Source organism: Notothenia coriiceps, unplaced genomic scaffold (genome assembly GCF_000735185.1).
Source record: "Notothenia coriiceps isolate Sejong01 unplaced genomic scaffold, NC01 NC01_scaffold00006104, whole genome shotgun sequence".
Taxonomy (NCBI): domain Eukaryota; kingdom Metazoa; phylum Chordata; class Actinopteri; order Perciformes; family Nototheniidae; genus Notothenia; species Notothenia coriiceps.
In genome coordinates this window covers 17,705-45,603 of record NW_011338805.1, presented here as the reverse complement: position 1 = coordinate 45,603, position 27,899 = coordinate 17,705, and the positions used below count along the sequence as shown (strand labels likewise).

At 40.1% G+C, this 27,899-nt stretch overlaps 1 protein-coding gene across 1 annotated transcript; it reads right to left on the bottom strand.

The window, feature by feature from the left end:
* Positions 1 to 17,897: 17,897 nt before the first annotated feature.
* Positions 17,898 to 20,568, bottom strand: LOC104943445 (zinc finger protein 503-like). The gene is made up of 2 exons (XM_010768836.1): positions 20,017 to 20,568; positions 17,898 to 19,481 (listed from the first exon to the last, which is right to left on the bottom strand). The coding sequence occupies exons 1-2, from the start codon at positions 20,269 to 20,271 to the stop codon at positions 18,066 to 18,068; spliced, it is 1,671 nt and encodes a 556-aa protein (XP_010767138.1). The 5' UTR covers positions 20,272 to 20,568; the 3' UTR covers positions 17,898 to 18,065.
* Between the last annotated feature and the right edge of the window lie 7,331 nt (positions 20,569 to 27,899).

The following is a 27,899-nucleotide window of genomic DNA, read 5'->3' as shown; positions in this document are numbered from 1 at the left end:
TTACTTAACAAACATGCTCTACACATTTTAAATCCAGCTGAACAGTGTTTGTCAGAATTCTCTCCCAGACAATGAAATGCCATGCAAGTCATCTACTCTCCACTCTTGATTTTTGACTTTGGCAGCAGACTTTCTCGTTGAGTGACAGATGAGCAAGCGATACGACTCCATCAAAAAGTGCAGCCTGACAGCTCTCTTCAAACCAAATATACTCCTTGTTCCTGGCACTATATCAATTTGACAAGATGAAAAGTGTTAGAAAAATATATATACGTGACAATAATAGGGGCTTCACTATGAAGTAATACAAAACAAATGCCCATGTACGTGACTGTGTCACAGAGTGTGTAGCTCTTCAGTCTTCAATTTGTCTTCAATAATTTGTCTTTTATGCTGTTGCATAATAAATATCCCTTTCCACATTTGATTGAAATATTATTGATTCATCTATTGATTTATATTTAAAAATCAGTGGTTTAGGCCATGTGTTATTTTGTTTCCAGGAGCACTTAACATAATTCAGGATAAAAAAGATTTATGCAGATATGGGTTTTCATTTAGGTTGAATGTATACAATGACTTGCTACAACCTGTGCAGTTGCATGGATCACATGCGGGATGTTGCCATTTTTTGCAGCTATTTTTGTGTTTCGGTTTTTTTCTGGGCTCTTGCACAGGAAGAAAACTTCCTTTTTCAGATTTTTACCATTTTTAAGCAGAAATGACAACATATCTCTACTTTAGGCTTCTCAGATGTGGACATTCTCTGCTTCTTCCTCTCTGCACTGCGATGAACTAAAATGGATAGAATGATGTTTATTATTTTGTTAATAATGTATAATGCGGGGCTTAATGAACACACCAAAGAACCTTTAGAACCTAAGACCTCTGGGTAAACATGACCCTTTTATAGCCATTAAACAAGATCTTTAGTCAATTATTCATCAAAGTGAAATGCTTTCTGCCATTAGCAGCGGGCCTACATGCAGTTGTGATCAAGTCACTAAATATTCTTGTACTTGTGCTGTCATCACTCTAGTGTGTAAATCCTCATCACTGTGATATGCCTACATTCTGCCCTCCCATTTAGCTAATAAAAAGCATAGACCTAAATGATTCATGGCAACCATTTACATAATTCATAATTAAATCACTACTCGATGGCTTGGAATTTATTAATAGTGAAAATGCTTGTGCCGCCATCGTGATATACTAATTAATATCTTTACTTATCATTGGCACATTGCTCACTCAGCTGGGGCCTGGTTATGGGGCAGGAATAATGCAATGCAACAACAAATTATCAGTGCATTTAAGTGGGAATGTCTCGGAGTGATGGCCACAATATGCATTTGCCTGAAGAACTTAAGGGAAGAATCTGTTTTTTCAGAGTTGTCACGTTCTGGCTAATCATTTTGAACACTGTAAAGATTAAGGCTAATGCATTTCCATCCTCTCCCGCATAGTGCTGCAGGGCATTTCTAATCGTGCTGTACACTTTTCCCACAGTCCAAGGAAATGTGTGCCACACATGCTCTCAAATCTTGTAGACAAAGAAAAACTGAAAATTAAAACAGCATTGTTAATGAAGCAAATGTGTATTTTGATACTGGTCTAAATGGTTGTAGTGCTAAAATGTTAAGCTGAGTAATTGACAGAAAATGTAATTGTTTACAATTTTGATAGAACATTTAATGATATACATTTTTTTTTTCATGCAATAGAACAACACATTTGCTGATTCTGGTTCCTCAAATCTAGCTAGCCATTTCAATAAAACGTGTCAGGAACTAGCTTTGGAGTTCATACTGCAGCAGAACAGATAACGCACCATACTAATAAAACTACAAAAGAATAAACACATAGATAGAAAGCAAAAACTAAATGTGCCTCAGAGGGCCAAGGGTTTTTAACTCAGTCATTGCATCCTGTTACAACAGTAGATTGCCTGTTTTAAAAAAATCCCCTAAAACCCAAAAGTTGACGTGACCTCATTAAGACAACCCTGAAACACACGGGTCATGTTAATGAACCCTTGTCACCAATTAACCTTCCCTCTTCTCTTATGAGCTCAATGTATTTTTATTTTCGACAGTTAATTCAGAATTGAACATCCAGTAACCCTCCCCACCAGTGGACAAACAAAAGGGTCCTCTTCACTAATGGTCCCTGAGGCTTCACCACTATCTATTGATCTGCTGTCACCCAATTTCTCTGTGACTTATGCCCTGCTTAATTCCCATTACTGTGCACACTGAAGCCTTATCAGGGAGAACAATAGCCTTGTTGTCACTGAGGGCAAAAATATGAGCAGGCCTGTGACAGTGTGAGCGTAAACTCATGACTCAAACTCCTCCAGTCCTCTTGGTGACCTCTACGCTCATGTGAGCCGGTTTGAAGCCCGGCGACAGAATACTAAACTCAGTCCGACCCGTTTGCAGATGAATCAGAAAATTGGATCTTGCTTGTTTCATAAAAACGAGCCCCCAAAATACAGAGGGCCGGCTCTTTAGCCATAAAACTGTCGTTGTGATATGTCTCTTGCAATGATGATTCTCGGTTACTGCATGCCCCCTCTCCAGCTAGCTGCTATCTCTTCCTTTCAATTATGTGTTTCTCTGCTCTTTTAGACAAAGCGTAATATAACTATAAATCGTGTAACCGGCAGAAGGTATGGACATTCTGTCTCTGAACTGCTGTTGAAACTGCCATAAACCACCCACAAAGTCAAAGATAAGGATTTACAGTTATTTAACATCATCCCTGTCCCCTAAATCACACTGATAAGAGAATGAAGCTATAGCTATAGGTTCTTTGTCCTCTAGCTATTGATTCTTTTAACAGAGAGGGCCTGTGCAATGTTTTTATTGAGCATCCTATTTGCTTTAAACTTGTGAGTGGAAATTGAGCCATTTGGATTGTTTTATTGAACTCCAAATGCTGCACTCGGAATTCATGTATCTGGTAACAGTCTTCTTGTTTAGTTTGTGGAAATGTTTTCAAATCACAAAACATGACATTGATGTAGAAATCTGCAGTACTGGAGTCAGAATGTTTGCCACAGAGAGGTTAATTACCTCCTTGAGAGACCATCGAAATAAATAGTTTTTATATAAAGTTGATGACAATTTAATCTGTATGCCCACTGTTTTCTGGTATGATACAATCATAATGCTTGTCTACATTTCAGTCACAAGAACTGAATTTGCTGAATGTATAAGCTAAATAGGAGTGATTGTTCTTTCTTGGCCTCTCTAGACAAAATGCATGACTTGATTTACAGGAAGACATCCATCTATAATTGTAATTGGTATTAATATCAATATGCAGCAAATAATCTGCTTGTTAAAGAGGCCATTGTTTCTCCAACCCTGGAGTATATGTCGCCCCTAGCGCATAATGTCCCATTTTGAACAAAGACGTGTGTTTAGCTTAGCGGAAGTTAGTCACTCGTTTCAGCATGAAAACACTTGTGTCAGTGCCTCCGAGACGGAGTAGTTGCAGCCGTTCACATTTAATGATTCAATTGCTGTTTAGCTTGAGTTCAAGACCCCGAAGCTATGATAAATGTCAAGCGCAACAATATCCCGCTAACAAGACATGCCACTGCCAACCAATCATTTTGTTATTGACTGTGAAAGCACAAGGCGCGGTAATGTGACTCCAAATGTTGCAGTGTATCTAACCATGTGGGCCGGCTATTCAGTCGTGTTCATTTGGCTCAGAGCACTAGTGTCAGATTATTCTCTGAACTGGCCAAAAGGCATTCGGGCAGATCTCAGATTGTGTGTCAATACTTTCATTAATCATCAGTGGAATAATTCTAATTTATTTCTCAAATTTGCTGGTCCTATACTGTAGGTTGTTTCTAGTTGGTGAAGTAAAATTTGCATTATTACTTTTCAGGACTATTTTCTCACTTAGTTCTCACCTACTCTAAATTGCAGAATGCATTGTACATCATGTGTCACAAGGAAGGATAAACAAGCCTATTTGTGATTTCTATTTTCCTCCTAAACAAGCCATTTTTAATGAATGTGGCTGAACAGTTGGCATCCCACTGCTTTTAAAACACATGGGTCAGGCTAATGCACTTGTGTCTCCAGCCAACATCCCCCCTCTGTTGTGAGCTAAATGTAAATTTAGCATGGACAGTTAATTATGTAAATCATGTCCAAGTCACAGGACATCTGTGTGTATAAAAAGATTGTCTTACACTTAAATTAAGGCGGCGCAACATTTGTCTCTATTTGTTCTGTCTGTCATTAACTTACAGTACAATTTATGCTTCACACAGCCTCCTACAGCTGTTTACTTGTTTTAGAAATGACGTTGTTTATAGATTATTTGTTGAAAGCTGTTAATTCTGTCTTGGTGTCATCTCCTTTCAGTGTGGCCTTGGAGTGATGTGATGACAGCAGTTAATTAATTGAATGCTGTGTATTGAAATAGCCCTGTTTGTGTCAACGCCTAATCAACATATCTTTCACATAAGAATACAGTGGTGACATATAAGCCTAAGTTGTTGATCAGGGTCATTAGTAACTGAGTTTGATTAATGAAAAGTGTGGACTGAAACTAGAGGTCAGTGCTGTGGTTAGAACCAGATTCTTTGATATTGTTCTTTTGTGTTTTGATTAAAGTTTATATGATCATCTCATCAAGATACAAATCCAGAGAAAGTCAATCAATTAAAGGAAACATTTATTTATGTATAAAAATAATATGAACCAATCCCAGCAATAACCCACCCTGTTCTGTGATGAGAGGTATACATGATGGATAGAGGCAGTGGGTGGGACTGTCCTGCTATGTCGATCCCAGAGAAAGCTAAAGGGCCACTACACTATGTATAGGCTAGTTGGGCCTTTTTTTGACCGAGGGTCATTCCATTTAGTACTTGGACCTCCCTGTTGGTCAGTCTTAGTATAGTGCTGACTGAAGAGGGGTTAAGCAGGTGCAATGTTGGTAGCAACTACAGCTGTAATGATTAGTTGATTCAGCGATGTGTTGCTTGACAGAAAAGTAATCATCTATTTTGATAATCGATTAATAGTTAGTTATTTTTCATGCAAAAATGGCAGAAAATTCAGTTTCATATCATATTTAATTAATTTGTCTTTTTAAAGGACAAAAAAAAGGCATTTAAACAAATAACCCTTGAATAATTGTTAGTTGGAGCCCTAGTTAGGTTCTTCCCAACTGTGTTGACATGCAGCCATTGATCATTCTGAAAAGGGTTAACTGACCAAGAGCAATTTATTTGCCTATTATCAACTGGCCAAGCATGTTAAAGGTTTCCTGGAGATCTTTTCAAATGCTCTCCTGTTCTGGGGTGAACACATCTCAGACCTCCACAAAATGCCCTTTGAGATGTCCGTGGCCACTGGTGGAGCTCTGCCTCATTAGTGAACTGTGGGAACAAAAGACTCAGAGCAGAGGAGTCCAACCCACATAAATACAGCGGAGCTGGAATTATGCTCAAATGTTAAACCCCCAAACAAACGGGATTGGAAACTCTCTGGGGCGTCTTCTGAACTTCGCTGCTGTCATCCATCAAGAATATTGCCATGCAAGTCTATACAGGACTTGGACAAAATGCTTCTTTAAGCATTTCTCTGGGAAGCATAAAAGTGTATTTATGGTCACCACGGGCATGTATAGAGGAAGATTGGCAAACATGAAAATCAAGTCCTCTCCTGGGTGCCATCTAGCCGTGCTCGGCTGTGTTAAATCATAGACGGAAAGAACAACAGTCTGGTGGCACAACGGTCCAGTCTGACAAAGCACTGCCTTGGGTTTTACATTCTTTCTGCAGCACGTTATTGGACTCAATGTTTTGTCTTCATACCTGTTTTCAGCTCTGTAATGAACTTCATCTGTCTTATTCTGCACATCAGTGACATGTTCCAGTTTAATGTCACCTACAGTTTAGCGTATATTACCCAATGCCAAGATTTAAGGCTGCAGGAGATCCTGTTTCTGCACTTGGCTGATGTGGGATTGATTTCTTTTACGAATATATGAATCACTGGGGTCATTACTGAGCCAGACTCTTTCATTAAATTGAGCTATATCTCCTGCATCAACACAGGGCCTTCTGAGAGCCCTCCACCAAGAATATACTGAACCTCCATGGGGTACAGCCACTTTGAAAGCAGCAACATGTACATTATAGCTTCATTTATCCCACACATACAGAATATTGATCATCTGTGGAGAAAGTAGGTGACAACATACTCTTTGAGACGTTTTATAATTCAGATGTATGTGGAGGGGTTGTAAATAAACCAATAAGTGGATCTGGTTGATGAATAGAAGCAACATGTTGTAGTTATTTGAATGAATAATATCCCAAGTGGTAAAAAATTATAAATATAACGACACAACTGTGTACTCATAAAAATGCCAGCAATGCTTTTTGAAACCCTTTTTAATTGGGTGGCTTGTAACAGATCACCGCAAGTCGCTCTCACTAGAATATTCCCCACACACACGGGCAGTATTGACTTTTCAAATGAAAAGACATTAATGTAGATAACGGCCATTTTGAATCCTCATTAGTCACCGGTAATCTAGAAACATGGGCGATATATTAGGAGCCGTGTTCGCGGCTAGTCATTAAAGGAGAAATAAAAGACAAAATAAATCCAATCTTGGAACGCCTGCGATTAATCATTTTGGCCACCACTGGCTGCCTGGCTGCTTAACAGTTTTATTGAGTCATTTATGCTGGTTTCCCTGATAATCCATTTATTCTGAATAATGCCTCCCTTCATGCTCAAAGAGCTGGTTTCAGGTGATACCGCTATAAACTGTATATTTTTAGTACCTTCCCCCTTGACAAACATATATTACAGCAATTAGATGTTATGGCTGACAGAAGAAAAGCAACAATTGCACATCATTCAGGGGAGCTTTTAATGAAAGTGTTAATTAAGTATATTTTCAATTATTCCTTAAGGGGATCACAAACCAAGATAGAATCATGAATAATTTACCACAGTGTCTAATTAGAACTATTTATGTAATTTTCAGAAGAAAGAGTAAAGAATAACTCAACAAGAAAAGGCTACATATGTATATGGGCTTTTTCTTGTCCCTGAAATAGCACGAAAGGCTGCACATGGCATCATGTGAGACAACGGAGCGATAAGAGATGATTAAGATATTACAGTGTACAACACAAGAAAGGACATGATCCCTCTGTCCAGACTTCTCAAGTATCTCAGACAGCGGTGTATCTGCACTCCTAAAATACAAACAGATTGTCAAAGGCCTAGAGTCATCCCGCCCGACCCCACTCGACCTGGCATAACCAGTGTTGTCTGCAGTGAGAAGCTGTCCAGATGCACTGCTGCTTTGACCGATTCCATTGAAAGCAAATGCTGCTAACTTTCTAATGAAACTTACTAGGCACATGTTTTTTTCATGTGTCGTTTCAAAAAGTGCATACCTCCACATATGCTGCAGGATTCCTTTGTATTAGTTACGGAATAATTATAAAGTAAAATCTGCATTTGTATGTATAACATAACAAGTAAGTGCAGTAATTCATGAAAATATGATAACAACATTCCAACATCTGAAAATGTTGATATCAGCACTAAAAACTAATCACTTGTTCTATATGTAACAAATTGAATTCAAGTTAGTTCTCTCCTTTCTTAGATATACCTGAAATCTAAATAAAAAGCTTGAAAAAGGGCCATAAACTACTACTAGGATAACCCTTTCTAACATTACTCGTTTAAAAAAATAATCACAGCTGCTACTTTTCTAGCCAAACGTGAGTGGCCTGTTTCCGTTCACCATTAGTAGCGAGGCGGTTGTATATTTAGTAATGAGGATTTTGCGTTTTCTCAGCAGTGTCTCTGGAGACTTTCTCACACGGTCTTGGCTAACGGCCTGAAGCCTATCAAGTGTCCCACACAGCAAGTCCTAACACCTGACGACATGGTTCTGCAGGGAGTTTCTGCTGTCACAATAAATCAGGAACATACAGGATACAGTATAATCATGTGGGTGTCCTGTTTCACTCGGCCTCCGTTGAAAGCTTCAGCCAAATCTAACCCTGCATGTTGTGGCGCACAACACAACTGCATCGTACGGCTCTACACCCACAGAGCTTGATGGTTGACTTGAGAGGAATAAGCCATGGGAGATAACATGCAAAGAGGCCGTTGAAGGTTTATGTTGCAAGTCTTGTATTGTACACAATGATGTGTTGTATTGCCGCTACTCCCCTTTATTCTTAAACATCTCTTGGTTTTGATAGAAAATTGAATAAATGGGAGGCCTTTGATGGAAAATAAGCCTACAGGGTCTGTTTTATATCTCAACATGTAGCTCATACCTTAGAACTGAGGCGTTAAAGAAATATGACGATGTCTGGAAACAAAGTGTATCAATCCATAACCATATGAAGCCTGTACTTCAAAACCAAAGCAAATTGAGTTGCATGAACTATCAGAGCGAGAGCCATGCTATGCTCATAGCTGAGTTCCTTCCCTTCATAAAGATGAATCCTAACATCTAATTTTCACAAATTACCCAAACATTATGTAGTTCTCTCATTTCCAACGCTGTTTAATCTGTGTCTGGAGTATTGGCTGTCACTTCATGTTGCAAACGCTCCTTTCACTCTGGCAGTTCATTGTCTTTTGATGGGCCATAAAAGGCACTGTTTGATGGATGATAACTCGGGGCGTCTCTCTTTGTTGTGGGATGTGACGACTGAGTGCATGTGAGATGTGAGAAGAAGACGCGGTGTGAATGGGAGATGTCATCGTTGTCGTGCGCTGATACCAAGGCCTTAAGCCCCGGCTTTGATCTCTGCGAATGATTGCAAAGCAAACACAAATAAAAGATTCCAGTATGTTACAGTTCCCAGTGAGAAAGTTGAAGTGTTTTTACCAAGAGATCCCTCCCTGATTGGCATTTCTAAAGGAGGATATATCTGCTAATATCAGGACTGTGTTGATTTAGCGGCTGAGAAATTGGAAAGGGTGTTTCTAGGAAGGTAAAGTTAATCTGTATTCTACCTGTATGTAAAAGAGTGATTTTTAAAGAGAGAGGACGGCTCATCTCATTGCCTTCTGATCTGGTCCAATAAATATTGAGAGCTCTATAGGCCTTGGACTCCCTGCTGACCCTACAACATCTGCTCAGGCACTTACACTTAATTTGTTAGCTGTGAGGACAGGGCAGGTGTTTCCAGCTGGAGCCAGAGAACATGAAAAACAGATTTTGCCTCCAGTTCATGCAATTGAATTAAAATGAGTCACCACCATATTTTCTTGTAAAATAACATCACAAACAATGTTCTGGCATGGACAGGTGGGAATATTTCATAGGTCTGCTTGATGGTGGCAAGCAACTGCAACTATAATTGATTGCAACTCACATAAGGAAACTATTGTTGGTACAGATTCCTCAGATAAATATGTATAAATCACCGCTATTAAAAACTAAGGGCTTTCCATTGCAGCCTTTAGCTGCTAGCGCTCCGTGTCCAAAAGGCTCTTTGGGATTTTACTTTGATGTTTACTTACTGAGCTTCATGGCCTTACATTATAGATTACAAAAAGGATAGTATGTCTGATCATGCTTGTAGTTGAGATCATGAGCAAACATTTACCTTTTAAGCTCTACCTATTAGGAATTCCATCTATTTGAAAGCTAACTCATTAAGAGAATCCCCAGGAGGCATTGGGCGTTGCAACCAAACTTGCAACTCCCTTGATAAATATGTGCTATTATGTGAGATACGCTGAGCCAATGTCTTTATTGGTACTGAAGTGGGTGTTACTTTATTTCTCATGAGAAAACGTGTGATCTTTTAATAGTCAGTATAAATGTTTTATGATAGAGTCAAAGAATGGTGTAACAATGACAACATTCAATAATTTGTTTTATAAATGTGCCAGTTCACTTAAAATATAAAAAACATCATATTGCCATATTGACCTCTATTAGACTCATAGATAACCTACCAAAACCAAAGACACAGAAATACTGAGTGAATATTTTTGATACATCTCATGAATGGAGTTAATGTGTGTGTTCAGGCCAGCTGAGTATTAGAAATATGGACACCAGAGATAATACAACGAGATGATACTAAAAACTAATTTTGATTGTATTGTTCAAATTCACATTTGAATATACGTATCTGTCTCTGATATATGGATATCTACGTATAGCCATGCTAGCAGCACTTTGAGACATGGCTTTGAGTTTAATGCTAACAGCAGCATGCTTGCATGCTCACAATAACAATACCAAGGTATCCAAGGCATCCTTTTCAAACCCAAACCAAAACCCAAGCCTCGAGCTAGCATGGCAAAACGTGTACTTGTGCTGCTCTTTTTTCCTGAAATGGGGAACAGTTTGAAAAGGACATTTGTGATTCATTCTTGGTGGAGATCCACACACTTTTAGAAGTCATTGTGTGATAGGGCAACTTTGAACATTTTCACTTACTAATTTACCTACTCTTGACTACTGCACTTATTTAATAAATAAAATAAAAGATAGTGTGCAGCAGTTAATACAAATCAGTTTAAAGTACAGACTACTGCACTTACTTGATTGAAAACAATCTGGCACATGTATCCCATTATTGTCTATCATTTTTTAGATGCAGGTCTGGATCCTGATGCCATGGAAAAAGAAAATCTCATTTAAATATAAAGTTAATTATCTCTTGGAGCCTTGGGGGAGGTATGTGCCCCCTGACTGCTGTCTAGTTCAAGATTGGAGCTCAGAAAAGCATGAACGTAGCTAAGAAGGATTGTGGAGCTTGCACTTGTGCCACCTGTGTGGGAGTAACACTGTCTGAAACCACATTTCAGGTCTCTTGTCAGTTGAAAATGAGTAATGTGCTGCAGACTACAGCCTCAGGATAAAGTCATATCTGAAGCAGTATTTGAAGGATATCTAAACCCCAGGATACCTCAAATTGACCTCTGTCATTTCCCTCAACATCATGTGGACTTTCTTATTAAGTCTTTACTGTCTTTTTTCTCCCGTATGAGCTCAGCTTTATGTTATACACAGCGATCCTCGGCCATCTGGTTTTTATTTCCTGTGAGTTTCAAGATGGTAGGAGAGTTTAAAAAAGGAGGCTCGTTTGAACTGGGGGCTAATGTAGTCAGGATGGAATCTGTCACTCAGTCTATTGCATGTTGATGACTAAGGGCAGTTTCAGCTGTAAGCAGTCCATGATTTATGGACACCGAGTGAACTCTTGTAAGCAAAAGCCAACTAGGAGTTCAGAGCAGCAACTGGGCCCTTTTTTGGCCGCGGCTCGCCTGCATTTTCTTTCCATTCATGCCAAAGTATTTCGCACGGCAATTAGCTCCGTCCTCATTTGGGTCTGCAGTCCCAACGGGTTAGCAAAGCCATTTATCATCCTCAGGGCTTGGAACTCTGCAGCTCCGTCTCAGGTAGTTTTTGTAAACAGTCATTGCCTCGGCTCTTTACATTTCACCAAATGAGAGGGAGATACAGTAGTTTGGAGGTCCTGCCATCCGTCCATCTGTCAGATGCTTTGCTTTTTCTCTACAGGTGTGAAGGCAAAAGGGAAATGTCATTTCTCATGGCTCATTTGTCATATGGTAACTACATAGTTAAAGTGAACAGAGTGATGACAACATGGCCCCTCGCCTTTTTTCGGAGGGTCTTGAATTGCAGAGAACAGGCAAGACTAAAAAGTATTCTGCACAGCACATGGCTAATGAGGAGTAAGCTCAAAAGAAAAAGAACAGGAGTTACTTTTTTCCAACATTAATGATAGTAAGACTTTTAGTGAGCAGGATTTATAGAGCCTTTAATAGCAGCCTTGACATTTAGCATATGTTTACACAGATACAGATGTAAGATATGTAACCTCGTTAGACACACATTAAAGAACTATTCATGCTGAAATATGCCTTGAGTTATATTGAAACCTAAGTGTTGGCTCTGCTACAAGTATTTATATAGCTTCCAAATGCCTGTGGGGCATCATTAAAACACATATTTGAGCAGGCAGAGCCATAAACTTATGCTGGATACATTTTTGTGTTCTTAGCCGAAATCTCTTCAGAGGCAGCCAGGAAAATAATCAAACTACAGTATGCGCATTCTCCTATTTTCAAATATGTCCTTGGAGAGTCATTACTTCAAAAGGGCTCGCCAACCGATTCTGAATCCATCATCTGTTGAACTGATATGTTGCGGTCTCTGTCGCTACTATGGCTTTATCAATCAGAATTAAGGAATTAGATTAAGCTCTTTGGTTTTCTCCTCTTTAAGTGGAGTCACACTGCAGTGCAGGCCCAGGGGTTACTGGAAGTATCAGAGGGGACTAATTGTCAAGGTTATGTCTCAGCGGATGATTGATGTGAGGCCAGGCTGTTTTTGTCAGCCTGTCAGGTGGCTGGAATGTTTAATGTTCTCATTATTGGTTGCTCTGTTGTGTATATTTCTCTGTCAGCGCTGCTGAGCCATCTGAACTGCCAGAGCACTTCAAAGGCCTGCAGGTCATCCGTCTTCCTCCTGACGCCCTGAATGTTCAGCCTCAGCTGAGTGCTGGTGATTTGTTATGACTTGAGAGCCAGCTGACAGACAGGTCTCCTATAAAAAAACATGCACCCATTTCCCTTTTGTCGTGCAGTGAGAGCATCGCTGCTCCTGTAATGGGAGGGGGGCAACTGTCACGGGAGGCTGGCACCTGACCGTTGTGTCATCTCACTAATTTGCAGACAGAATGACTTGAAGTTTTTTGTCTTCTACTTTGCTTCAGTGTGGATCTTGGTTCAGGTGTCACAGATTGTCACAGGTCACCATCTGTTGTTGAGCACCACAGGGAACAAAGCTGAAGGGGAATCACTATATTAAGGCATATTTTCATATCCATCATTAGTGCATTGCCCGGCCGTTATACACTCGGTGATGGAAACGGGTAGAGAGCATCATGGGAAGAATACCAAGGCTGCAAAGCTAGTCATGCAATGAAAAGGGAGAGTAAGACACTATAAAGACAAGAGGAAGGAAGACAGGATCCAAATCTCAATTATTTTCCCAGACCAGCGTAACAAGATTGATTGTTTTCTGCTGATCTAATTTTGGATCATACAAAAACAGTCCATTTGTCTTAAAGAAAAATGATGTGCCACATGGTGCAGATGGAATTTTTTTTTGAAAGCTGAAAAGATTAAAGAGAAACTCTGCTCCTCAGCCCTAATCACGAGCTGTAGATTACTCTGTCGATTTAACCAGATGGCAGGCTCGATTCTGCAGGCCTTCCTGTATATTAATGAACAGCAGTCTGTTATATTTGACTTAAGGTAAGTGAAATGTCCATCACCTGTAATGGTCTACCAGCTGGCATTATGCATTTTGCACCACTTTGGGTCCACGTGGCATTTTTCATTCATCACGTTATTGAAGGAGCATTTTTGTTCCCTGCTATTTTCCATCGTTGTCGCTGTTCTGGTAAATATGTTTCTTCACCAGGAAAAAAAATCTCCAAGTCGTGTCCATAGCTAATTTCATCTCATAGGTCAAGGCAATCATTCTGGCACTAAAACTGTCGCGCCGGGCGAAACACACAAGTTCGATATTAACTTGATTAAGTTAGCCTGTCGACATGACTGCAAACACGGCAATACAGTATGTTAACAAACCTAATAATGGGAAGGGTGAGACAAAGTGGAGGGGATGGCTGCACAATTTCTGGCCAGTCGTGTGTCGGGAACAACGAGCCACTGACCTTAAAGAACAGCTTATGAGGCTTTGGCTTATTGTTAGTTAGTGTGCAACATAATGCTGCCTTTGTCTTCTTCCTCTGCTGGCTCTACAGAAATACTTGTTTATGACTTTATCAGACATTCATACTGGCTGCCTGCTCAGGGCATTTAAGAAGAAACTGATTATCTTTGTCTCAGAATGTCAGTCTGAAGGAACTGCAGAAAACTTAAAGAGGCAATGAACACATGTTTGCCAGCCTGAGCATCAAGAGACTCCCTCCATGAATATGCCAAGCCTAATTTTAAACCAACAGCGGGGGAACTTTGGCTGCGTTTCCCAACCAGAGAGCACGAACAGCGCGGAAACACAATGCCAGTGTGTCATACATTTAAACACTGTTGAATCAAAGGCTGTTTACTGTTCTCAGAGGCCATTAATCTTACTCATGTTAGTCTGCTTCTTGCAAATGTGTCAGTAAGAGCTTCCACATGCCAAGACGAGGAGGGGAAAAAGTTGGGGTTATCAGAGGAGGGTTTTCATAGCGTGTCTCTAAAGTCCGCCTGTAGGTAATTAGCCACCTCCACACAATAAGGCCATAAGTCATTAATCACCCAGACCCGGGCAGAAGTCGACTTACTGAGAGCAAGACGTTTGCAGACAAAAAGTTTTCCGCCTATGACATACTTCAAAATGGCCCCTGTCAGTGTGTGCAAATTATAGGGCATGTTGAGTGCTGAGAGACAAGGGCCCACTGTTTAACTCATGGTCGCTCTTTCCTTTGCTTTGTGTGTTGACAGACTCTCTTCGAGGGAAAATTCCCCTTTAACAATTTCCCATCGGCTGGCTTGTGACTATAAGAAACACTTTATTGTGAGTATACAGAGTACACACACAGACACGTTATCCATGTTAGGAAAACCTCAGTGTACAAGCTAACTTCTTTATGATGCCTCACTAGAGTTAATAGAAGAAGACTCCAAAGGTCAACAGCTCAGTAAAACCCAGCTTTAACTCTGTATTCCTGTCGTTTACTTTGCTTGTCAAAGGGAGGAAATTATGGAGTGATGATAAATATGGAGCTTGTTTGGAGAAGCAAAAGCCTCCCCTGAAAACATAAACCACCATGTTTTTTTTTGGATGATGGAAGACACACTTCTCAGCTGACTGAATGTGCAAAAAGTCTTCGGTTTTTCCTTTGCTTCTGTAAACAGAGATCTGTCTGCCTTTCCAGAGTACATAAGCAATGAGGGAGATTTTTGCAAAGCAACTGAAGTTTATGTAACAACGGGGAAATCCCTTGATTGGATCATTAATATTGATTACAAAAGGGTGTTCAATTCATTATATGGCCATAACATGCATAACAAGTGTTTGAAAGCTGCTTGATGTATTTGATGCGTGAACCAGTTTCTGAAAAGTCCATTTTGGTCCACGACTGTGGGCGTTGTGAGGAGGAACATCAGCTCAGCGTAGCGGTGATGATGTCCACCAGCCCTTCAAGCAGAACAGACAGTGTAACACATGGCGAGCAGCTGTGCAAAAGTGACCATTTTGAACATCAACGTGTCTGCGCTGGGCCACGCTGTGCTGATCTGTTCCCCCTCAGGTGAAAGGCCATGAGTCGTACTCACGCTGCAGTTCAAAGCAGAACAGGTGGGGCCGGCACTGTGATTCAACGCAGGGTTACAAAGCCGTCCAATGTCTTATGTCCTCCTGACAGTATTTTACATTCAAACATGTGGGTAAGAGATCCTCTGTTGCTACATAAAGACTGATAGACTTTAGCAAGGTAGGATAGATAGATGTATGTGAATTCCACTGAGCCAGAAAACAGATGTACCAATGACCTTTTATCCATATGACGCAGCATCTGCCCCCGATCACCTCTTTGATGAAATGAATTGAGCTTTTTCTAAACTCTAAATGTATAATAACAATTCAAACTGATGGTGCTCCCACTGTCCTTTCATTTCAAAATAGTGATGTGACTGATGCATTACAGTAGTTGGACACCAGATATCAAATCAGTCATATAAAGCTCACGTTTATCAAGAACTATAATTTCTCGGTACGGAAATTAGCATGTTTTTGATTTTTAAAAGACAACAAATATATAATTAATCATACAATATTACTGGTTTGTTTTCATTTATAAGGGGTAACTGTCCAGTTCAACAACATATTTAGGATGTTTTCTTATCTTTAAGTTGAATTTAAAAATGTATAACAATCAATTATAACATGGGTTCATATTCATTTATCTGTGTAACTACTGAAATAACAGCAACAAATTGTGCTTTACTCAAACAACCCAATTTAGTATTGGTTTGTACAAGCAGTTGAGAATATATTTAAAGTGTATTAATATACATTATTTGTCAACAATTTCTTCCATAGGGACATGTTTAACCATATCGTAAGTTGTTGTCTTCTTTTATTCTTTAGCCTCCACTTACTGTATGGGTTTCCACGTGAATGTATAAAGACACATTAATACTATTTGTCTGCTTACAACTAACTATACAGTTATATACAATTGTTTTACTTTTTTTTTTTTTACTTTTTATAAATGCTAGAGAGGATTAAAGAGCCCAGACATTATTTTATTGAAATTGTAAAGGATTTATTCTTGTAATTTCAGTTTTTTTAGACTGTCTAATGTCACCTTTGTGTTATTCTCAGGTTTGTCTTGGAAAATAGTTTTTGGTTTTAATGAGATTTTATGTATAAAAAAAACACCACAACATGAATATTATAAAATACATTACTTAAATATATACTGTTAAAAAAAAAGTCTTCATTCTTATTAGTTATTATAAGTTAACACTAAATCCCAAGGCTTGCTAACCAAACAGTCCACAGATGCTCTACTCACAGCTATTCCCTAAATTAAAAGAAATCCAGCAACTGATGCTATAAAATAAATCTACTGACTAAGTTATTGACTGGTTTAACTGTTCATATGTGAATTTATAACACATCAATTAAATGTTGAGAAATGATGTTCAAAGATCTGAAACCCAATTTGTTCACATCACGTTTGTAAATGAAAATAGATGCGTCACAATTGGTCTACTGGCTTCATGGCTGACTGGTTGCCATGCTGAATTTTGGGTTAGTGGCTTTATTACCATCCATCACTGAGCCATGTTAAGGAGTAATCTACATGGAGGATGGGTGGCTTTGATGAATATGACATCTGACTGTTAATGATGGTGATTTTATTGCCGGACAACAGCCTGATTTACTGAGGATGGATAATAACACTGTTGGCTTGATTTAGTTGATTTGTTTTAAGGGGATGATTAAATAGTTAGGCCCTGCTATATTCATGCTCTCTGCTTCATGGCTTCATTACAGCCATCACAAAAGCTGTGCAAACGTCCCACATCTGGTTTCCCCGTAAATCTTTGTTTAGCGAGCCCCTCACTGATATCAGTAGCTCGTTCAGCATGTTTTGATGATCCCAAGATATAATGCATCTGAACACACACACACACACACACACACACACACACACACACACACACACACACACACACACACACACACACACACACACACACACACACTATATATGCTCTTATTAAATATAAAACGTTCAAAGCCTTTGCAATTAAATAATTTGTTCTACATCTCCAAGTCCCTTTGTAAAGATTTTTGTAAATCAAGTTTATAACGTAACATAAAATGTGAGATTTTGCCATAAACTTGAACATAAAATAAATCGCAATCTGCATGTGCAGTTTTGATTGCCAGTCACACAAAAAAATGGGGACGAATTAAATAAATAATATATATTTGAATTAAAAATCAGTACATTATTATTGAACAGCCCCAAGTTAAAAATAAAAAATTGGTAAAGAAACAAATGATTAATCAAGTTTTTTGTTGTTGTATTTCCTCTATTAAAATAAAAAAAAACTAGGCTACAAATATTGTCAGAACTTTGTGGAGCTTTAAATAATGCCATCAAGGTAAAAACGTTTTGCTAAATAAATCAATTCAATTATTTCCATCTTTCTGAGTGAGACTTATCTTTCCCACTAGACTTACAGATGATTTAGCATGAAGAATACAATCATTTCACGTAAAGGTCCCATTTGAATATGCAACACAATGTACACAAAATGTAAACACAATCCACTCTTTCCTCTGTAAAATAATGCACATAGAGTCTTCAAAGTTATATTATTTTTATTTTAGTCACGCTTGAAGCTATCGCAAATAAATACACTGATCCCCACATGGATCCAGTCCCTGCATGAAGTACAATATAAAACTCATTGGGCCTAAATCTCCTTTTATAAACGTATAATTCTTTGTCTCTACTGGTATCCCAAGGCTGAGGCTGTTGTCAGTCTTTGTCCATACAAGGCGTACGGGGAGTAATATGCTCCTGTGGCCGCGGGCATCGGCACCGGGGCCCCGGTGGGCAGGGGGCTCTTTGAATAGGGGTGATAGCGGCTGCTCAGTCCGAGGTGGTGATGGGGCCCCCTGAGGGCCAGAGCGCCGGGGCTGCCAGGACTGCCATTATGAGGCATATGCATGTGACATGCCATAGCAGCGGCGGCAGCGGCATTGGCGAGAGAAGAGGACCCCGGGTACCCGGATATCAACTTCTCCGTACCGGCAAATGCCGTGTGAGTCCGCAAGTGGCCGAGAAGCTCCTCGGAGGAGGAAAAGCGCTTATCGCAAGGTCCGTTAGCAGACACCCAGTTACACACGTGCGGCAGGGGGTCGTTGGGAAGCATAAAGCCGTAAGGATACAAGGGGTGTCCGCCGAAAGACTGGGCCGAGGGGTGCACGCCGTGTAACGGGTGCGTTTGGTACATGAGCGGGTATCCAGATTTGAGCGCGGAGGCAGCAGCAGCCGCCGCAGAGTCATGTGCGCAGTTTGCGCTGGATGCTCCGGACAAATGGCTGGAGCAGTGGTAGCTCAGGCAGTAGGGGTCTCGACACAGACTAGCAGACATAAGAGACGGCGGGGATGCTCCAGATAAGGGACTCGTTCCTGCTTTACTGCAGCCCATTGAGCTGGCAAACTGTGCACTTAACATCTGGCTGCTGGATTTGGAGGGGTCAAGGGTCATTCCGTGATGGAGGAACTGCTGCGGGTAACCTGCGTATGCACCCGCTAAACTTCCAGGGTAGGAAAGACCAGCAGGTGGCATGGGGAAAACTGAATGCCCGGGCTTATATGGGGAAACGGGGGCCACCAGTCCAGAGCCGAGGAGGGAGGAGGACGAGGTTAAAGATGGCGAGTCCGATGTAACAGTCTTTGATCCAGATGTGTTCTCCTGGTGTTGGTCAGAGGTAATTCCACTTATCCTATGGCTGATATTACTCTCCGTCGTACTGCTTTTATTGCTTTCAGAGTCCTTCTTGTCCTCCTTTTCCCCCGCTTTGCCTTCAGCCGGCAGAGGCGAGACAGAGGTGCAGGAGCTGGGGCTGCCTGTCCTGGGGCTGAACGGCTGGCAGGTGGCGCTAGGCACTCGGAAACTAGTTTTATCTCCACTTAGGTTATTGCTCGAGTCCTTCTTCTCTGACGATTTGGAGTAAGGTTTGAAACTAGATTTGTCGTCGGCTCCGATGTCGCTCATTTTTAGCGGACCGGATTTCGTCTCCTTATCACTAGATCCATTTGAGCCAGAGGACTGTTTGGAGGAGGACGGGGGATCCGGTTTGCCGATCTGAGAGCACGTCTGGGCCAAAAGAGCCAATGGACTTTTCTTGGCATCCAGCTGTAAAATAGGACAAACAACTGTTAATGAAATGCATAAAACACTTGCGCATGTTATGTTTTGTTATAAATACGCGCATATGATCGTTCCGCGTAGTTTACGCATTGCGCAGGAACTTATCGGGATGAAACTCAAAACAACTCAGCGTGATAGGCATGTAAAGAGGGAATGTACACAGAAGGCTGTTTTACATAGATATGAGATAAGACTGAACAACTGCCACAGGTCAAAATGACACTACAAACACTTGCAGCTACAACAAGGTCATTACATTTCAAAGCGAGTCCAAACTTGACCATTTAATAGCCTAACAGCCTTTTTAAATGCAGACAAATAACCGAAAATATCATAAAGCTACTCTGATATTGGGTCTAAAAATCCTATTAGTAGAGGGCTATTTATTTTTTATATTTCCTACCAAATATGTCCCGAAACAGACATCCTAAAATAGCAGATTGAAAGCTTTGGAAGTGATTCCAGTGTAACACTTTATGGATTCTATTTAGCAAATTGGTGATGGTGTTTCCGTGCTTACCTCGATGGGACCGAGTGGAGTAGACGGCAAAGGCTGAAGGTACTCCGGGTGCAAAATGTGTCCTGACCGAGCGGTAAGCATGTTCAAAACCTTTATGGGAAGACGACTTGCTTGGCGATAAGGGTCTGCAGGAGACACGGAGTTGTGGACGAATAGCTGTCTGATATTCACTGCGCCCTTCTCCCCCAAGGAGCAGCTCTCCCACGCTGTATTCGTGCTATTTCTCAGGAAAGAGACCGTGGGCGATGTGATCATGACCCAATTCTCTTAAAAGTGGTTGAGAAATACATGTGTAGGGTAAATAAAGCCAACACTCAAAAGCTTCAAACGGTTAAATGCTTCGCCAGAGATAAAACAAATCAATGTTAAATCCTCAAAAAAAGAAACGCGGAGTTTGAGAACAGAATCCGTGCGTATCACAGCCGCGTTGCTTCATCCCCGGAGTCACTCTGACAGTGGCTGGGGGTCCGAGAGCGTACTGGGTTTACGTTGGCAGTGAGTGGGCAGGAGAGATCACTCCGCCTCCTTCCAGGCAGCGTCTGAATTACTCCGCAGATCAGAGCCGTTGCCGCCTCCCAATCAAAAAGAGATCCCTAGGTGATCAGAGGCTCTACTGAATGTGACGTTTCTTACTCACACGCGGGTGTGTTTCACATTTCACCCACTCCGAGCACTTTTAATTTTGAGTTTTTATAAGCGTCTTTGCGTAATGGGCGATTCGACGCATGCGCAGCCCATGCATCTTGTGTGTTATTAGTGAAGGTGGACCAGGACACAAATGACCAAAACCTCTTTAAATGAAGACAAGATGCGTATTAATAATAATTAATATAATTACAAATAATAATAATAATAATAATTTGTATTTGCACTTATTAAAAGTAAGACATTTTACATTGCTAAATATTGTCACCCTTACAAAATGTATGGCTAAACATTTACAATTTTTTTTCCAAATGTCAAGAGCGTCATTTAAAGCTTGTGCATTTGATGGCCCCTTTTGCACATGTCTTGCAAGGAGCAGACACTCTTTGCATCATTTTGTGATGAACTACTTTTAACCATTAAAGATGGAAAATGAACAACCGGCCTTTCTGGTCAGATATTTACTCCAACATGCAGCGATTTCCATCGGCATGTTTCACATTTTCTTCAACTTTCTCCTCTCAATCACACAGCCTGTCATCTGTCAGTTCCCTGTCCTGCATGGCAGTTATCTGTCAGCTGTCTGCAGTTTTTTTTGTGTGTGCCTCTTCTCAGTCATATTCAGGTCAACTATACTGTAAAGTGAATCATGAGAAGGGGAGTGAAGAAGTGTCTTTCCCTCACTCCTCCATCATCATTTAGCCCTGATAGCCTGCCTGGTCTGGTAAAACTCAAAACTGCAATTTGTTTAATTGGAGATAAGCTCTGAGGCAATTTTACATAACCCAAATTCTGCTACATACATTAATTTGGTGGCATGTCATTATTCAGGTCTTATTCTGTCATGGGAATTAAAAATATTCCTCCACATTTCCGCCACATTTAAGCCAAAAATTGTTTCTTTTTGTTCCAAGAGAGCTTAAAAAACCCTCTAGTGTCTGCCATTAATCATTTAAAGCTTCCACATTTCTTCCCATCGAAATAGACCCACTTATCTTATTACTCAATAGCCTATAAATGTCTTGCTGATCAGGCGAAAGTTAAACATATGCAAGTGTTTTTTGATTGATAACAGGGGTGCTGTTTTCGGCAACGGCTGTCAGGCTCTGACACAGCGCTTTGAGTTATTAGGGCAGAGAAGGGCGACCATAAATTTCGACCGTCAGGCAAAAACTCCTTTATTGTGGACGTGATGGATGGCTTGCTGCGGCAGACACCAAATTCTAGGCTTTATCCTTAAATGGCTGCACATTTTTCGTTGCCGTAATTCATTACTTTTAAAAGGAAAGCTTGAAATGTTCCTGCTAGTATTTCACTAGGGCACGTTTATGAATCATCCAGAGTCTTTGCAAACACAACCGTTTACAAGCAGGGACGTGTACCTCAGGTGGTTGATTATACAGATAACAAGCTCTATCTTGGGCTTTTATTCACAAGATTTAGGATTCATATTTAATTAAACGATTAATTAATGTTTTATTCTTTATTTGAATGTCTCTGATAGCTTATATTTGGGCATTATTCCAGGAGAAAAGTTTTTAAAATTTAAAAAGGGGAGTACATTTAGTTAAAGTTTTTCTGAATCACTTTTGCAACATGCAAAGTTTTCTTCCCAAAAGCAATCTTTGGCCAGTTAATATACAAAATATAACCTTTTCGGTCCTTTGAAAAATTACATTTTCTATTCATAACATGTCGAAAAAAGTAACAGTTATGATCTTTAATAAAACTTTGAAACTTTCAATTTTTTTATTTTATGTTTACTTTTATTATACTATGGTTCATTGGCAAATCTATGGTTTGGGATTTTGGAAGTGTTTTCCTTGAATATTTGAGATTAATGCAAAATCTAAATTGGTATCCTTTACTTACCTCCAGCACTTTCAGTCTTGATTTTATATGAAATAGTGCTAGTCTGTGCAGAAACAACACTTCGTGCAGGAGCAACTTCACAATTAATCATAAGAGTTGATTAAACATTGAGATAATGGCAATTAGAGTCACAGTGACAGGAGAGGAGCTGTGTTGTATAATGTATAATTGTATAATATGCATTGTATAATTTAGCTCTGGAAGTAGGACAGTTACTACAGGATTGATTATACAAATGCATTCAACACTGTAACGCAGTCTTTTTTTAATCAAAATGTTTAACTCTTATTTCAGTATTTCTTATATGAAATGATAACTGACCTCATGATGAAGGAGTTTAACTGATTAAAAACAATCTGCTTTTCTTTTCCAGTTGGGAGGTACAATGCAGCAGTGGACAGCATGAAGGTAAGTCACTGCTCCAGTCTTATTATTCTGCTCGCTTGAGTCTTGCACATGAACATCAAAAACCCTTGACATATAGTTTTGAAAAAAAATTGTCGATAAATGCTGCATTATAATGTCAAGCAAGTGGAATAAGGAATTCCCCCGACATGACACGAAAATTCACCCCATGGCAGCCGGTGCAGGACGCGCGGCGTCAGCAGCCAGACAGGCCGAGTGGATCTGACAGGTAAAAAGGGGAGATGATGGTTAGAAGGTGCTATTGTTTCATGCCGCTTTCTTGACCTGTCAGGTCCTGGCGCAGAGGCCTGGATGGAGGACCTCCTTGTCACATGAAAACAGTCTTAAAAGGCCGTTATCCAGACTATGGTGATTGCTCCTGTTTAATTGATTTGCTTTGCACTGAGGCCTGTCACATTAATAATAGTTAAGTACAGCCCCAGTGTGTCACCCAGAGTGGTGCGTCTATCTGGAAATTAACAGCCTTAACTAACTGCTGTCTGTGAACCGAGAACTGTGTGATCATATTAGATGCCGCATACTTGGGCTGAAACTATGGTATTTCTAATACTGCTCTCTTTATATGTTCAATAGCTTTACATGTACATTTTTCCACACATATATACTTCAAAAACCTTCCACAGACGGACCTGTTCATTAAAATACCTATATATATATATATATATATATATATATATACCATAGGCCCCATTCATTATGAACTACCATCCAGAGTAAAACAGAGCTATGCTGACAAGTAAATGGTGTTGAGTGAATAAGACTCAGATTACGCTCTCCGCCACTTCACAGGAGCCTTTGACAGGTTGCAGTAGACATTAAGTCTCTCTGATATTTCCATGACTGACTGACAGTTTGAAATTGCTCCCATCACCTTGATAGCATGGTAATGCACCTTGCATGTGGACTGTCTTTAAAGTGCAGGAAATTACACTCAAAGTTGAGAGTTGCCTTTCAACCAAATATGACAAGAAAATAGACTTCTTTTCTTCTGTGCCCAGAGAGGGAAAAAGGTCCCCACAGAAGCTGGCACAGAATAAGAGGTTATAGCAGCATGTGTCAGGAAGTATTACAGATATTATGTGTTAAAGACAGGACATTTCAGATACTTACAGTAGAAGTCATACCCATTCCCCTTCACTAGACCCAAGCAATTTTCCTCCCCCCCCATCTGTGTCAGATACTGTGGCGTTGACTTCATTTGCAAGAGCTCAAGTCGGAGCTGACAAGAAGAACTTACAGTATCTCGCCGGAAGTCAGACGGCGATAGCACAGCATGACGGAGAGAGTTGGAAAAGTTGAGGTGCAGCCAAGATCGCAGCGGTGAAGGGTCTTTTTCACCTTGTCTCCTCAATTAGTTAAAGCTGGTCAGGAGTAGGATGTAAAGCCTATGGAGATTATATGCTGTCGTCCACTTGCCATCAGGTAGGTGAAGATCCTGGCGGGTTGTAGTCATGCTGTAGAGAAGAGTTAACTTCACCTACCCTCGCTGTTCGCACTGGAACCAACGGCTCAATTCAACCTGACAGCTGCCGTATTACTGGTTATGAACTTTGTGGAAACTTCAAGAAGCTCCTGTAACACCTACTGTACTCAATCTACTTGTCTACTGGCTTTAGGAAGAAAGGGAGTGCAATCCTGTTAACTTATGATGACTTTCTAAGTATGACATGTAACTCGGTTTAGCTACTTTTTTCAGCTTTAGGGCTTTATATCAAGATTTGTTTAATTATTGATACATCTGTTTAGTCTTCTTTTGATTAATCAACCAATCCTTTGTCAGAATATGATGAACAATACCCAACTTGATTTCCTAGAACTCAATTTGATGTTTTGAAATAGCTTTTTAAGTCTGACCATCATTGCCAAACCCAGCATATTGCCAAATAAAAACACTGAAAAACAATACATTTTAACATTTAAGCAGCTATAAACAGAGAATGTTTGTCATATTTTGCTTGATTAAATATCATTTGTAATTCTTAAACTAATTGTAGCAACCCTGTTTTTACTGTTTATTACTGAATCTTCAATGAGTCGAAAAAAAACCCACCCGTTAGTTCGTGAAACAGTGAGTGTATAATCAACATTTTCCACAACGACACTGGCAGCACTAGATGCTGATGTCTCACATTTACTCTTCTAGATTTAATTTATGGAGCCTAAGCCGGGTGAAAATGTACAGGTAGCGTGTTATGACACTGGGAGCACTGTGCAGGTCGGGATGAATGTCTGTGATGGGCAGATTATTCAGACTAAAGTAGGCCTAAAGAATGATCTTGTCACATTTCACAGGCAGGATTAGGGATTCGCAGGAGGAGCGCTTCAGTCAGGAATTAGCGTCATGTGGTCGGCTGGAGACAAGCATGCAAGGTATTCGCCGAGACAGGCTTGGACACTTACTGCTCCATTTGTCTACTTAGTGATCAAATACCGAGGATGATGGTTATTTCTCTGTCGTTTGTGGTTTATGTGATATGTATTCATGCGTTTCCATGTTGTTAAATTGTGTGCATTTCGGAGATCCAGGATAGAACGGGGTTTATTTAATACCTACACATGCAGTTATACAAAGTTTACATCTACGATTAGATACAAGACATGATGGCATCTGGATTTGTAGCCCACAGCCGCACCTACTATATTTGTGGCTTTGCATTTTAAATGGGAGCTAGTTTGAGTGTCTTCGGGCTATCAGAATGAGCTATTACCGTGATGATTGAAGAGTGAAGGAGCAAGCGAGCTAAAAGACAAAGTAGAAGAGGCCTGACAAATGAAATCAAACGTCATAAGACCTGCCAGTGGTGTCAGTTGCTATCCATATCTCAAGCGCATTATGGTACTGCGTACTGCCTTCTCATCTGTCATCTCAAATTCATCACTTTCTCGACTGTTTCTTTTAAGTCACAAGTGTCAGTGTGAAGAGGAGTCTTAATTGACAACTGAGTGGCATAGACGTGGACCGCTGCCTTTATTTTGGTGCCAAGAGGGGTTGTGTTGTTTTGATGAGCTATTATTGGAAGAAGCCAATAGCAGATAGCAGTGGGCCTGGAAATGGGAAGTGACATCAGACAGAGAGGAGTTTGTCATTGTCTTCAGGCGAGTTCAATCCAGCTGTAAGTTAAGAACAGCCTGTTGAACTGTCACGCAGCAGACTTATCTTTCTTCGTCTTTGAAGGAGAGAAATTTGGTGAAATCTTTGCTGGAATGTTGTAGACATTAGTCGTCCGGATTTTCAATAGCTGAAACAAGTTGGCATTGGTTTCAAAGACGATTTTTATTGGTAAATTAGATGTATTATGTCTAACAGATAAAGCTACCATTAGCTCCCAGTCATCATACGCAGCACATTGAAAGATCTGTAGCCCCAAATGTGCAGCAGTGTTTCTCAACATGCTATGTCACATTTTTACTGGAAACCAGATTCCTTTTCATAGCATTTGGTCAAGTAAACAACATCTGGTAGTTGCTTTGTCCAACAAAAAAACACAATTTCCTACTTGGAAGTGCTAATGGTCATCATTTACAGTGGCATAGCACTAGAGCTGACTGCATGGCTGTAGGCTTTTACTCTTTTATTTATTTATTTCTTTGCTGTGGATGCTGCATCTTAAATTTGATTTGTATCCATCGTGCAGGGGTTGAGGCAGACATCTACAGTATCTGTCTGTCCTAAACTGTTCTTTTTTAATATATATGATTCAATAAACATTTATTATAATGCAAATTAAAAAATGCACTACTTTTTAATGATGTTTTTCTTGTTTAGCAAGAAAGACTAAGGAATAACAATAAAGGATTCTTGGTTCTTGGACTAGATTGTTCTCACCATAACATATAATGTAAGCTGTTGTTCATGATACTATATAACCTGCACGCTGAGCACATCTGGCGTATATAACCAGTTCACAGTAAATCAATGATGTGTGTGTAACATGTAGCTCAATAAAAGCACTTCTTAATCACAATATCCTCCTCTAATATTCACTCAGTTGGAGTACAGTGTAAATAAATAGCTCTCAGCGCAGTGCATCTTACTGTACATTGATCACGAACACGGGACCCCAGGCAACAATCCACAAAGAAAAATGGCTTCCTTATTTTCACTCATCCGAGGCTCCGTGCAGCCCTTAATAGACAGAATCAGAATGTCTGCTGTGGTGTTGTAGGCTTTATGAGACCATTACCGCTTTTTATTGTGTATCCCCGGACTAATGGCTTCTATGGTCGCTCTGATTTACAGCCTGTCAGCTTTGTGGCTGTCCATTACAACGGGAGGTTGACATGAAGCCAGTGGTTGAAGTGCTCACTGTTAAAAAGAAGGAAGTCATGTCTCACAGTCACACATAGACGCCAGTCTGCTAAAACCTCTGCTAGAAAGCACATTCATTGCTGCTTGTTTTCCATCCAGTTTCTGTGTCTCCCTATGTTGCTCCTCTCCTTCATGTCCAGTTGTATTAAGTCATTTACTGCAGACAAGTATTGCACTGTTTCTTACTTAGTGATATAAAAGTCTGTCAAATCCATTAACGCTTGATGTTTGGAAATATCTGCATTAAACTGTGTTTTTATGGGAGCTTTATTACAGTGCACAAACTGTGGTCCCGGCACTTAAACACATCATTAAATATTAGTTTGTCATTAGGATTTTATTTCCAGCTTTGATTTTGTAATATGTTATTAGTTGGGTGGTACCCTTTTTAGTAAATTACTGTATGAGTCACTCGCATAGATGCGGATTAAAGGGACTTACATCACTTATACCTGACAAACCTTTTACACTAAAAGGGTAATTATGGTTTGTTACAAGTTAAACCATCATTTCTATCAGTTACAATATTTGTGTTGTTATTTTGGGGAGGTTTTTCCTTTTGAATTAGACAAAGGATACTTTGAAGGTGGCAGGAAAGAGAAAGGTGAGAAATTAAACTTGAATCAGAATT